General features: G+C 43.0%; 1 protein-coding gene across 2 annotated transcripts in view; it reads right to left on the reverse strand.

The window, feature by feature from the left end:
* Positions 1-12,768, reverse strand: part of HECA (hdc homolog, cell cycle regulator) — a 32,561-nt gene extending 19,793 nt beyond the window's left edge. The window contains exon 1 of one of the 2 annotated variants that reach the window (XR_012645031.1): positions 11,741-12,768. Coding sequence is in view for 1 of the 2 variants with exons in the window: in XM_074990465.1 (XP_074846566.1) it covers positions 11,741-11,978 (238 nt within the window). In the remaining variant the exon portion in view is untranslated. The remainder of the gene's footprint in view (positions 1-11,740) is intronic. The other variant, XM_074990465.1, reaches the window with a different exon arrangement.
* Between the last annotated feature and the right edge of the window lie 1,570 nt (positions 12,769-14,338).

Consider the following 14,338-nt stretch of genomic DNA (forward strand, 5'->3'; position numbering starts at 1 on the left):
CCTCTTGTTCTCAACCCACATAACAGTTCACCGAAGAGGATTTCCTTGGAAAGACATTGGTCATCCATTCTTCTCACGTGACCAAGCCAATGTAGTCTTCTACTGTTGAGAATCGCTATGAAGCTGGGTATGCCAGATCTTGACAGGACATCTGCATTAAAAACTTTACCTTGCCAGTTGATATTCATAATTCTGCGGATGCAGTGAAGATGGAAGCTGTTCAATTTTTTTCTCCTGGTTCAAGTAGGTGGTCCATGCCTCAGAACCATATAGCAGGATACTCAATACACATGCCTGGTAGATTAGTATCTTTGTTTTCACTGTCAGCTTAGGATTGTTCCATGCTTTTCCTGCGATGCTCTGTAATGAGATGCCTCTGTAGTTACAGCAGTCACCATTGTCGCCTTTGGTTTTATAGACAGTGACGATGTTTTTACATCCCTTCATGTCCTGTGGAACACCTCTTTGCTCGCCAATGTTTTAGGAGAAAATCGTAGAGGATGGGGAAGAGCACAGCCTTGTTTGCCTTCAGGACTTCAGCAAAGATTCTATCATTTCCTGGCCCTTTTCCATTGGAGAGAGCATCAAAAACTTGAGAAAGTTCCTCCTCCGTAGGCTCTGCATCTAGTTCAGACATTTCTGGAAGAGTTGGGACGAGGTTGTCAAGTTCAGGTTGTACTGTACGCTCGTGGGAATAGACTTGAGTAGCGTTCTACCCATCCGGACATCAACAGCTTTTTGTCTGTGATCACCTGTCCATTTAAATGCTTCAGTGGGGTGATTTTGGTAATGTTTGGTCCAAGTGCTTTCTTCAATCCATCATACATAGTTTTCAGGTTGCCCAAATCAGACGCCTTTTGAATATTAGAACATAGATCGGCCCAATACTTGTTCGTACATCTGGATTCTCTATGTAGAACAGATCTTGCATGTCGAAGCTGATCTCTTGTGCTTTGAGATGGGTGCTTTACATTATTCAGATGTGCCTTGTGTTGTTTCTTCAAGAACATGCCTAAGAATATCAGCATTTTCATCAATCCAATCTTTGTTAGATAATTTACGTGTTCCAAAGGCAGATTTGGCACATTCGTATGTTGCATTGCTAAGCACGGACCATGCTTCATCAATGCTTTGTTGGTCAGGTTTGTGTTCCATTTAGAGAGTGAAATCATCTGAGAAGAAGGAGCATTTCAGCACATCTCTGGTATTGAGGGTATTGATCTTTGGCTTACTGCATTCCTTTGTCATATAAGCTATGTCTACACTAGCCTCCGCCTTTTGAAAGGGGGATGTTAATGAGACGCTTTGGATATGCTAATGAGGCAATGTCATGAATATGCAGTGCCTCGTTAGCATAATGGCAGCCGCGGCAATTGAAAAGTACTGCTTTTGAATTGCGCACCGCCCATGTAGACGGGAGCCTTTCAACAGGACACACCAGTCTTCAAAAGCCCCTTATTCCCAAAACCAAACAGGAATAAAGGGCTTTCAAAGACTGAGGGGTCCTTTCAAAAGGCCCCCATCTACGAGGGTGGTGCACAATTCGAAAGTGGCACTTTCAAATCGCTGCAAACACAATTATGCTAATGAGGCACTGCATATTCCTGACAGTGCCTCATCAGCATTTCCCAAAGTGTCTCATTAGCATCCCCCTTTCGAAAGGCAGGGCTACTGTAGAAATAGCCATTGAGTTTCTTTGGGAAGATTTTCATTCTGCTGATGATCACGGAGCGATCAGTGTCTCAATTCGTGCTGTGGTACGTGCATGTAAATTTGATGGCGTTGAGAGGTTTCCTCCGAACCAGTACAAGGTCAAGTTGATGCCAGTGACTGGATCTGGGGTGGTGCTATGAAACCTTGGCTGTGTCTACACTAGCCCCAAACTTCGAAATGGCCAGTGCAAACATAGCCCTTGTGACACTCTTTCAAGTTAAAGAAAGTATTAGTGATGCAGAGTTGATCCTAACACCTGAATCTGAGAAGCTTTTGACCATTTTCGTCCATTTTCCTAATACCGTGATGACCAAAGCAGAGAGGCCAGGACTGATGGTCATGTCTAACTCCTGCATTGAAGTCACCAAGGATGTACAGTTGTTCGCCAGTTGGAAAGGTGTCAATAACTTTCTGAAAATTATAATAAAGTGGTCCGTCTTCAGTGCACGATGCCAACATGGGTGCATAAGCACTGATAATGTTGATATATGTTTTATATATTATAAACACACACACACACACACACATCTAGTGTTCAGCAGTTAGTCCATGATACAGAAACCACATATTTGAATTTCCTGGTTTTAACAATTTAAGTTTCAATTTTACTTCTGCATACTATTTTTAAAGAGAGAATTTCTTGAAACAAAAAGGTATATAATGTACAGTTTGACTCCCATTATAAACATTAATAGTCCCTCTTTCAAGGGGCTGGTAATATCAATGTCACTAATATTTTCATAGTTGTCCCACCGACAAACTTCTCAATTTAGTAAGAAGCAAAACGTAGATGTTTTGTTTGTGATCCCTTTCCACACACTGAAATTACATAAATCAGGGTAACTTTAAAAATAAATTGATAGTTGTTTTAAGTGGATGGTTTAATTTAGTTAAAACAGGTTTCAAATTTAACTTTGAATTGCAATCCTCCATCTCAAGGACCGAGCTCACTAAAAATCTATTGAAATTAAACCAACTGTAAAACCTAGTTAGTTTAGCATGTTGAATCAGTATTAAAGACCTTATGTATCTATGCTATTACCTCCAACAGAATACATCGCTCATGAAGCAATATAGATTATTTTCCTAAACACCAAACAATTGTTTTAAGGAAAGTTACAGTTAATATTATGAAGCAGTAGATAAGCTTTTTAAAAAAATCTCAATATTTTAAGTTTAATGAATGGGAGAACAGAGCAGAGCTTTAACTTTCTTATCACAGATCCACAGGAACTGTTCTGTCCTACAGCTTTTAGAGTCCCTTAGAGGAACCCTTTCTGTGTGGCGGACCCTCTTCTCCCAGAGGGTTTCACTCTACCTTAAGGGCAGATTACGTGGCCTTACAGCCTCACATGCCACCTCCCTCATATGTGGCATGCTAATGAGGCAATTCAAAGCAGGCTAATGAGGTGCTAACGTGCATATTCAGCACCTCATTAGCATAATGGCATCTGTGCAAATTTCAAAGTGCAGAACTCCACAGAACTAGATCGGAGTAAGGGAATGTCGAAGTGGGGTGCTTATTTCGAAGCTGCTCCCATCTATACTGTCAATCTGCAATTCAAAGTCTGCACTTCGAAATTCATATGGCTGCCATCATGCTAATGAGGAGCTTAATATGCACGTTAGCACCTCATTAGCCTGCTTCAAATTGCCTCATTACCATGTCACCTGTGACAGCAGGCGGCATATGTAGAAGCAGCCTGAGACTGAGCCTCAGGCTCCAGCGCTCCTGCATCATACCATGAGCTCTGTCCACCAAATCCAACTTAACTAGACTCTTGGACAGAGATATTTATGATGCACAAGGACTCACATACCACAAGTGACATCAAAGCAGTACAATTTATGAGTCAATCGAAACACAGCATCTGGAATTTGTAAGGTTAGCATACAGAATAAAAAAGTTAAGACAGTGAGTTTTGGCCATGCGTGCCTTCTACCGCATCAAGCTCCCATGGAAACCTTTCCTGGATCTAGCTCTTTTGTAAGTCTAACGTGAGTGCTCTGTGTCTCACAATCTCTTTCCCCTGGGTAGCTGTGGCCATTTGCGTTCATCTCGCGTTTTCTGATTTTTCTCTTGCTAGGGGCTAGGTTCAGACCACTCATTACACACCGACAGCTGTGTGACACAAACACCTTTTTTCTCTTACTCTGGCCCAGGAGCAGCTTTTGTATCCATTGGGTAGCAGCGTGTTGGGGCACGCCAAAGCTTCATAAACATATCAAAGACAAATCTCACTTCAACACACATCCATTTTCATTTTTGTTCATTAAACACAACAATCGTTTTTTCCCCAATCTATTTAGCAAATATGACTACTGTAGTAAAAAAGAAAATATTGTTCCTGTACCTAAAGCTGGTTTCCCACTTAAACACAATCTGCTTCCCGGTAGCTGTTTCACTATTTGCATCTGTTCCATGGTTCAATTTTTTCAATTCTAGAACCACAAAACACTAGAACCAAAAGGAACCTCAAGAGGTCATCAAGTCCAGTCCCCTACCCTTATGACAGCATCTAGCACAGTCTAGATCATCCCTTTTAGATATTTCTGTTCTTAAATATCTCCCATGACGGAGATTCTACAACCAATTTACTCCAATACTTGGCCACGCTGGCAGTTAGGAAATTTTTCCTAATGTCCAACTTAACTTCCCTTGCTACAATTTAACGATTCAACTTTTCAGTTCTGGAATCATAGAAATGAATGCAGTGAAATGAGTAAACAGTAACAATACGAAACACATGAAGTCAATATGCACTTCAGAATGGATCTCTTCCAGTCCTGTTACTAAATCGTTGGCAAGACTAATGAATGATTACCAGAGGCCTAAGTCATAAAAGCATTTATTTAGAAAGACTTTTTGCAAATGCCAACTTAAATAGTTCTAGTCCACCTACCTATAGTTTTAACTGAAGCTGATGTTCTTCTCTTTTGTTCTGCAATTCTTATAATGTAGGGAAATGAATATGTAGTATTGCTGTAACAGAATGGCTTCTAAGTTTATGCCCAGATATGGCTGCATTTCAGAAACATGAATATCAAGTTCTGATTCAGCAAATATCTGATTGTTTAAACAAGCCACCTTTACATACAAGTGTTTTCATAAATTGATGCAGTAATTTTGTTTTGGTATAGTTGAACAAATAACTGTATATAGCTTAGTATCTAATAAATAGAAATAATATTTACAAACATTAATAATTTAGAATAACTGTGCACAGAGCTGAGTTAGATCATTATTTGAATAAGGTATGTTTTGATTTTTACACCCAGCAGAAAAGAATAAACTTTTATTTAAGAAACAAAAACTAAATTGAAGACTGCTTCCCACTGATTTCCAGTATACACATTTTAACCACTATAAAAACTGGTGATTAAAACAGGAAATTTAGATGGGACATAAGAAACATCAACCTATTTTTACTCAGGAAAAACTGAACAGCAAACACTAAAAAAAAATACCTCAATTTCATGATGTAAGGATGTTTTTAATTCCCTCTTTGTAGCCTTCACCATGGCTTTGAAGCACTTCAGAAAATGAATCTTTATGTTGCAGGAAGCAAAGAGAGCCTAATAATTAATGCAGATTTCCAATGCTATGCCCCTAAAAGACTAGCAGTGTGAAACTCCAGTTGGTGAGATGAATAAAAAGGTCACTGCAGTGAGACTACTGAATCTCTTACTGTAAACTCCCATGGATGTGGCTTGCCCAATACATTTTATAACTCCATCTCTGCAAAAGGCTTAACACTTAAGTCTATGGAGTTGGGGAGATAAAATGTCAGTGCAGACACCATCAGAAACCATCCCACAGTGCCCCACACCAGCAGTTAAACTGGTGAAAACACTTGTTAGTGAAGACGAGCACTGCCAACCCCAGGACTGTAGCACAGACACATAAAACCAATCCAGTTATTGCAGTGGCTGTATGTCAACATAATTCAGGTCAATTTAATTTGGTAGTGTAGATTTGCCCTGAGTCTTAGATAATGGCTGTCCTAGAGAGTTTTTAGCAGTGCAGCTGCACTGCTATAAGCTCTGTAGTGTAGCCGCTCTAGGTGAATGGGAGAGAGCTCTCTTGTCAGCCTAATTACTCCATCTCCCGCGAGCATCAATAGGTTTATCGTCAGGAAAAGCTCTCCTGCCAACACAGCACTGTTCACACTGGTGCTAAAATCAGTATAAATTATATCATCTTCAAGAGGTGATATAGCTAACACACAACACAGCGTGACGTTACAGCTTAACTCAATGTACATTATGTAGCCATAGCCTCAATTAAGGTTGAAACATATCTTCTTTCTCTCCCTTCCTCCCTAATGGAAGAAATGCTCCTTCCTGACATGTTACAACTGCAGTTTAGCTACATCCCACCTTCACAGCCTTGTATTCTACAATGTCGTCCAGCCCTTCTACATCTGAACTTTCACTTCTGTAAACTAAACTGTTTCCTCAAAACTTCTGCATTTCTGTAATCCTGAATTTCTATGGAAAGAACTGTAATTAGAAGAACAGTGTGACTTTTTAATAATTAATTTTGTGCTATTGTCATCTGAGTACCTTTTAAAGTTGCAAACCATGTAGATTTATTTCCTATAATTTAGGTCCAACCTTACAACATTCTGAGCACCCAATACTCCCAAAGTTTGTACCCCTGAGGAGCAATGAGAGTTGCAACATTTGGGATCTCAATGGTCTAACCTGTAGGCTGAATCTGTTTAACTGTGGATGACCAATACTTTATTGTATTCATCAAAAATATACAATTGCTTCCATCTGCACAAATTTATAATTTTATTAACTGTGTTGTCCACCAAAGTAAGTATTTGCACAGTTTCTAGAATCCTACAAATAGGTACTACAAATACAGTATGAAGGCTCTTTTAAAAAATAAAGTGTACTTCCATAGACAAAAGTTTTGTTCAACGGAGTTTGAAATAAATAGAATTATGAAGCACATTTTAGTATCTTATTATAGGTAATATTTTTATGTCCTTACTCTTAACCATACTTCAGCGCCACAAGTGCTCCCATTTAAATCATTCAGTGAGTGGATTCTGATACCTGGTATCACCAAAATGACAAGACAGAATTTGGTTACACATAGCAGAGATTATATGGTAAAGAATACTTACTATTGCTTAGTCATAGTGATTTTGTACTCCATAAATATATAATTAATATTTCATTTTGAAAACTGAGCTACTGATATATTATTCTTACACAAATTCTCTGATCTTCTTTAGATATCCCAGTTCCATGATGTAATCAGGTTTTAAATGATAATTGTTGGCCAGTCACAGCTCTTAGCGTATCTAAGCGACTGCTGTGCCTACCTTTTTCATTTTCTATTTTAAGGTATGAAAAATCAGGAGACTGAAAAATCAGGATATTTCAACATCTTTCTTCCAGACTGGCATTTCTATTTGAAAGTAAATAAAACAGTTCTTAAGAACTTATATAGTCACAATTAAACACTACAGAACAGTACAGCTGGTCATCTGAAGTTTTTCAGGGTGGCTGTGGGTGTGTGTTTGTTTTATTTCAGTTTTTAATCTGCTTGGATAGATTTTACATGTTAATACTCCAATAAACTGTGAAGCACATTTTCTTTGACTTATTTTCCCCAAAAGTCACCATACTGACATTCGTATTCAGCATATACCAGTACACAGCAGAATATTTCAAATTAGTTTCCTCTATGAAAAGATTAAAGACTATCTGCATTTAAAGTTATTTATTTTAAAATTAGCCTTACAGTATTCATAATAAATTTAGAGCAAGCACATTTTAAGGCACCAGGAAAATCGTAGCTGAAAATGTCACTCACCTTGTGCACTACAATACACCATGAGCGTGACTGTCAGTTTACTTATAAGACAGACCAGAAGATGTGCAGTCACTTCATATAATGTGGATTATGTATCAAGCCATAGCACCTTAAGCTATGATCCAATTAGGATCTCTCAAATTAAACAAGGTCAGAGTAGGTCACCACCCATATGGAAGACCCAATGAACACATAGGTACAGCAGGAAATGGCTCCAGTGATGCAGAGGAAATAGTTCTACCTACGAAGACAGCACATAAACAATGCCTTAGCAGAGGAAGAGGAAACTGTACTGTTAGGAAACCCATCTGAAAATGAGACTATATCAAAAAACAGTCTTGATCGTGGCACATGCACGGAGGTATGAATTAAGCTTGGACCGGTAACCTTAATGCTGACATTTTGAATGCTTGATTCCACAACCCAGATGTTCTTTTAACATAATTTGTTAACAGATGTTATAATATCCAAAAGTGAGGAAGGAAGGAAAAGCACGTGATGGTACTCTACAGTAATACTATACAACTCAGGTCGACTGAAAACTCTCTTAAAACTCACTGCAGGTCCACGGGTACGAATATGTGAAATATCGCAGACTCATTAAGCTTGCTGTGTCTAAGGCCCTAACTATGTTACACCTCCAAAAGAGAATACAAATTTAAAAGGCAGTGGGGACTTTATTATGACTCCCTAGAGCCGCGGTATTCAATACGCTTGCCGTTCACCGCATGTGGGGAACTGGACACCACAGCGTGGCTATATGCAGCTCCTTAGAGCCGCACGCCCGGCGCGCCCTCTACCTCCTCTGTGCATGCACCCCACCACTTGGTGGGACAAGACCATGGCAGTAGTATGTGTGGTTCCTGCTGCCCTGGTAGCTGTGGCCCAGCGTGGCCAGCTCTTGCTGCAGCACAGCTCACATGACCCAGTGACTCAGCGGGCCCAGCACAGCTCAGTAGCTCCAGTGGCAGTGGCTCTGGTGCAGCACCAGCAGTTTGTGCATGAGAGGGGGAATTGGTGGGTGCCTAGCTCAGGAGAAAGCATTTATTCTGAGCAGGGAGGGAGGCACTGTGGTGATCCTTGAATTTCTATTGGACACTGTCCAAGGTGGCGGACGCACTTGCACAACTGCTGTATTTTGTAGCATAGACAATACTATACAGCGTGTTAGGGTTTTCTACAACCATGGCTTGAACCAACCTAAGACAACTGTGTGCAGAAGTTACCATCTGACACAGTTGGTGGACCATGTAAAATGAGGTTAGTGTACACATTATCAACACTGTCACAACTGGCACCTTTGCTGGCAATCTCAGTGGAAGAAAAAAAGCCTGAAAGGAGACTGAATAGACTTCTACCTTGTACCAGTAGTCCTGTCAGGTTAGGGATGAGACATGCTGGCTGGCAGGACAGTCTGAATGTCCTTGCAATGCCCAGTGCTGCCCCTGTACCATGGAGAAGTGAACTTCAGTCTCCAGAGTTGTCAAAGAGGCTAGAGTTTTTACAAGCCCTGAATCCTAAGGGAAACAAAATCAAATTCAAAGGAACTTCTCAGTATGGTTTTCCAAAAAGCAGCCTGGACTTCTCAGGATCCTGATTAGAATATAGCTAAGGTAAGCAAAATACTGGGTACTGTCAGAATTCTTTAAAAAGGAAAAATGGTCCAACTACAAGAGAACTGACAGTGTTACTAGTGTTATACTCTCACTGTCTGCAAAAGGCAGCCCTACAAGATATAAGCTCTAGTCACACTGCATGCATAACACACCTACCCAAAATGCCTCTGGTATCCCATTGGTTTTGTCTGGGTTAGAGAAAAGTCAGGGGTCTTTTTGCCCTCTTTTTGACACCCTCCAGTGGGAAATTCATACAGAAAAATGTCTCAGCGAAAACTGAATGAGTAAACTGAATACTTATTCCCTGATTAAAGAATAAAACCATTGTCAAACAGCACAGCAATCAAGGTAAAAAGATTCCAAATATTCTCTAACATTAATTTTTCCTGTTCAGATATTTGAACCAAAAACTTAGGAATTTATAATTTAAGCTCACAGAAATATAAAAAGTATACTTATATTCTTACAAAAAGTCATCTGGTGGAGGCCTAGTGAGGTAAAAAGGTTTGTAATTCCACTGTTAAATATTTATCCCATTAAATACGTGCAACAGGAGCTCTTCCTCCCTCCCCCCAGTCCAAAATGAAGCAATAACTCTTGAAAAATTGTCATTGCTGATTAACTGCAGTGTACAAAACTGTCATGCCAAAGTATAAATCCAGTTGCATCTACTCTCCTAGCCTTCCCAACTTACAAATAATGGAAAACAAATTCAAGCACCAGTTCTGATTTCAGAAAACCCCCATCACAGGGGTCCTCACACATTTGATTCCCTACTGTTTTAGTTGCCCATCAAAACAGCCCCATATCCCTTAACTTCACTAAGGTTTGTACAATTCCGAATGCTCACTTACAGTAAGTAAAGCCAGCTGCTCTAAAAAAAGAACTACAAATGGTAAAAATAAGTTTTCTCAAGAAAACATCCTAGCAAAATACTGTGAGCCAAAACTACAGAGCTTGAAAATGGCTTGTGAGGAAAATCAGTTTTCAAAAGAATGACACATTCTGCAAATATGATTACATTGCATCCTTTCGGTAGCTTTAAATTTATTTTTATTTGTCATTTTATAACAAACAAGGAATTTTTTTTTAATTGTGACTAAATAAATTGCACTTTTAACAAGTGTTTTGCAAGAAGGAACAACTTCCATCCAGAGCACCACATTATGTCAACAGTGTTAAAGTAAAAGATACTCATTGACCTTAAATAGGATTTCTGCTTAAACATGGATGGTGCAAGTCCTGAAAGTTCTAGACCAGCACAATCCAACAATCCTATCATGTAATATTTTCAATATTCACTTTGAAGGATAGCAAAACTGCCATAAGTCCAAACTCCATGCAAAGCTTTGCTAAAGTAAGAGTTCAGATTCATGACAGTGGCAGGGAATGGTCTCTGACTTCCTTTTAATCATGGCCATCAGAGATGAATAATTTAGGCAGTTGCTGTCTGACAATTTGGTAACTACTGCATAGATCACTACAGTGTTATTGTAAAAATCTGAAATTTTTTTTTTAAAAAATCACCTATGAATTTAAATTGTAAGTGTGCTCCCAGGCCTGCGATGGCCACACATTTCTATAAATGCAGCAGTAAGAACAGCCACCTTCAGCAGAATGTGCTGAGCACAGCCATCTACGCCCTAATCTTAGAACCAGCCAACTCTTAGATGTCTATTTTCTCCCCACTAATGTGGCGCCTTTACCCAGTTGGCTTGCAGAGCCTGTAAGCTGTTAGGCCCCAATGCCGGGGCAGTAGGCAAAGTCCTTATCCACTATTACTCTAGTACTGGTCCAACCACCTGAAGAAGTGGGTCTTACCCAGTAAAGCTCATGAGCTGATAAATGTGAGGTGGGTCTGTCCCACCGAAGCTCATCACGGAATAAACCATTTTGTTACTCTTTAAACTGCTACACTTCTGCTGCTTGGTCTTCTTCTAATAAACGTGGTCGTGTTTAAGGTGCTACAGGGCTGCCTGTTTATTTGTGAAGCTACAGGCTGACCCAGCTCCCCCTCGGAGCCCAGCCACCTGTTTGACACTCAGGCAGATACCCTTGAAAGATGGGGCGGGGAGGTGGGGGGGAAGGGTGATCACTTGCTGGTTATCCTCAGGCTCCATCCCCGCGCCGAGCGCGAGCAGCTGACCGCCCCCTCCCATTCCAGCCCACACAGCGAGGAGGAGAAATGTTTCCGAGATCAAAAGGACCAAGAAGAAAAAAGTTCCTCCCCGCGGCCTGGGCCGCGCATCACGCAGCCCACGGCAGCACCCGGGAGAAAAATGAAATGCTGGGGGGGAGGGGCTGGGAGGCGGAAGAGAGACGAAAAAGGGAAAGAGCCGGAGCCCCTGGCCTCCGCCAGCGCCCTGCTGCCCCGTTCCCGGCGGCGGGGAGCACACGCCGCTCCCCCCCATCACGCGCTGTACCCTGCGGGCAGCAGCCAGCCAGACGCCGGGCTCTCGCTCAGCGCGCCAGAGGGCCCCGCTCGCAGGCGCGGTGCGGGCCGGAGCACGCACAAGTTGCCCATCCCGCGCCTGCTGCAACACCCACCAAGGCGGCCCCCCGGCCCCGCTCTCACCGTTCTTGCTGTCGCTGGGAGCCGCGCCGGCTGCAGCCACCGCTCCGCCGCCGCCTCCGGCCGTGGCCGCCGCGGCCGCAGCTCCGCCGGTTCCTCCGGCCGCCCCGGCCGCGGCGCCCGTCGCTGCCATGGCTGCGCCCGCCGCCGCCGCCAGGGCCAGGGCTCCATTTTCCTGCTCGTCCCCGCTGCTGTTCGCGCGCTTGTTCTTCTTGCCCTTGCTGCTCTTCTGGTTCGGCATCGCGGAGCTGGCGCGGGAGGCTGCGGTGCTACCCCCGCCTCATTGCGGCTCCATTGCAAACAGGGCGCCCAGGAAGGCGAGAGGAGCGGGCGGCGGCTCGCCCTGGCTGCGCTCCCTGCCCTCCCGGGCGGGCAGCCCAACCCGGCCCAGCCCCGCTGCGCGCACACACTCACACCCCGCCGCCGGCCCGGGGGAAGCAGCGCCAGGGGAAAAGGCGTGTCCCGCTTGTTTTGATTCTGCTTCCCCTACTACCGCTCTCCTCCCGCCCCTCTCCGCTTCCTCCTTTCACACGCACTAGCGCTGGCTGGTGACAGAGGGAAGCAGCGCAAATGAAGGCGGGGGGGGAGGGGGGAGACGGGGCTGAGCTGCACCAGGGGAGCAAAGAGAGCCGGAGGCGCTCAGGAGGACCCTTTCCACGCCAGGGCCTGGTGGCGGACTGTGCTGTAGAAGGCTAAACAAGGCTCCTCCCTTTGGCCTCGGAGAAGCCTCACGTGGTCACAGCAGAAGGGAGCGACTCCCTGGGAAATCGGTCGCTTTTCCTGCAAGGAACAGCTCCAAAACATGCGAAGAGGGAGGCAAACTTGTGTGACATGCGCTTCCGTGGAAGTGCCTCTGCTCTGCGCCCTGGAGCCCTGTTGGGAGGGTTGTCAACATTGGGTTTCAAGACTGTTTTCTTAGCGCTCCTGCACCATGCTCCTCCTGATGATATTATTTAGCATTGTGGTGATGAAGAAGAAGTGTTCACCAAGGGTGTTTCTTGCTGCTTCGTGCAGTGCTCAGTAGCTCCCAATTTTAATGTAGAGAGATGAAAAAACAAGGGATGTCCCTTGTAATAAGGGACTCTTGGCAGTCCTGTTGGTAGGCTTGCATGGCCTTCAAGCTGTGCCTTTTGAAAAGCCATTTCAAGGAAATAAAGGACAGTCACATGAAAATCGGAGAGTAAAGATTGAGATACCACCCACAGTGTTCGGTTTGTGGTATAAAATGCTTGTGTTAGGGTGTTGAAAACTGGCCTTTGAGCTGATCAGCTTCCTTGCCACTTGGTGACTGAGTTGTTTCCAACTGTTGTGAGACTCAGTCTTCTTCAGTTTGTGGATGTAAAGAGTAACAGCTATAACTTTATATTCAGTTGGCTAAGCCAGATAATTGCATCTGGAGTGGCAGAGCATATTGCTGTGAGGTCTCATTTGTATTTGTGAATCAGGCATTGAGTTGTTAGATGTTCCATGATCTTAATGGGTGACCTGACCACAGTAAGACACTGGAGAGTCTTTAATTTTCCATTGTGCAGCAAATACCTTCGTCTGTCATAGTTTATGAAGATGCAATTTAGGGTTGGTCATCAGCTTTTTGGGACATCAAAGCCAGAGATCTTCTACATTGGGTCTTTAACAGGGTGTTTGTTTGTGACTTGTTTTGAACTCTTATTTGGCTTTCCAAGCTTCATCAGGGTTGAAGTTGCATTGTTGAAGGTTAAATCATGGGTCCAAAAGGGCTTACATGACTTCAGGCAGTGGTGAAGGACATTGTTAAGGTCCTGGAGGATGGGAAGATATTCATTTTCCACAATAAACTGAAATTCCCAGGGGATCGTAGTATACAGAAAATGGTGGGGGGAGCAAAGTGCAACAGCATTAGCAGCCAAGGTGTTAGAGTCGACATGAGGGCGACAGTGATGCACCACAATGCAGTATTTGGTTGGACATGAGCAAGTCAAGTGTGGCTACATGTGGTCCATACCACTGCACAGTACTTGGCTATGGATTACACAAGGACCATCACTGTTGTCTGTAACACTGATGCTAATGTTCCACAGCTTGTGGTTGGTAGTTTCTGGACCAGGTTAACTCTTGTCTTCTTGGCAACTACTTTCCTCAGGTGGGCATGGAGGGTTAGCATGCAGCCCTGCTTCTCTTTAAGATAGGTCAGAATGGGGTCATGTCTCACATTGTTGCTGCAGAAGGTCATTTTCAGGATACACTTACTATTTCTAATACCAAAATGCAATGCAGTTACTTTTTTGTTTTATTTTGGTGAGGATTTGGCTTGAACCTCCATTTCTGCAAATCTTTCTCCATAATGTTTTGGTCCCCATTCAAGTTGGACTCTGGAAGATAATATCTAGGAGTTTGTAGGTAATGAACGGGGTGATATTGGCCTATTGCTTTCTGGGTTGTCAAATGGCTTGCCTGGTTTGGGTATGGGATTGATTATCACCTGCCACCAACCTTCTGGGATAGTTCTAGATTCCATTGTTTTGGTGTACAGCTTTGCCAGCCATTGGTGTTCCCTGTGGCCTAGTTGATGGATAAATTCTAAGGAGGATACCTTTTCCACTGGCTGCCTTCCCTTTCTGTATT

The sequence above is a fragment of the Carettochelys insculpta genome, chromosome 3 (assembly GCF_033958435.1).
Source record: "Carettochelys insculpta isolate YL-2023 chromosome 3, ASM3395843v1, whole genome shotgun sequence".
Classification (NCBI taxonomy): Eukaryota; Metazoa; Chordata; order Testudines; family Carettochelyidae; genus Carettochelys; species Carettochelys insculpta.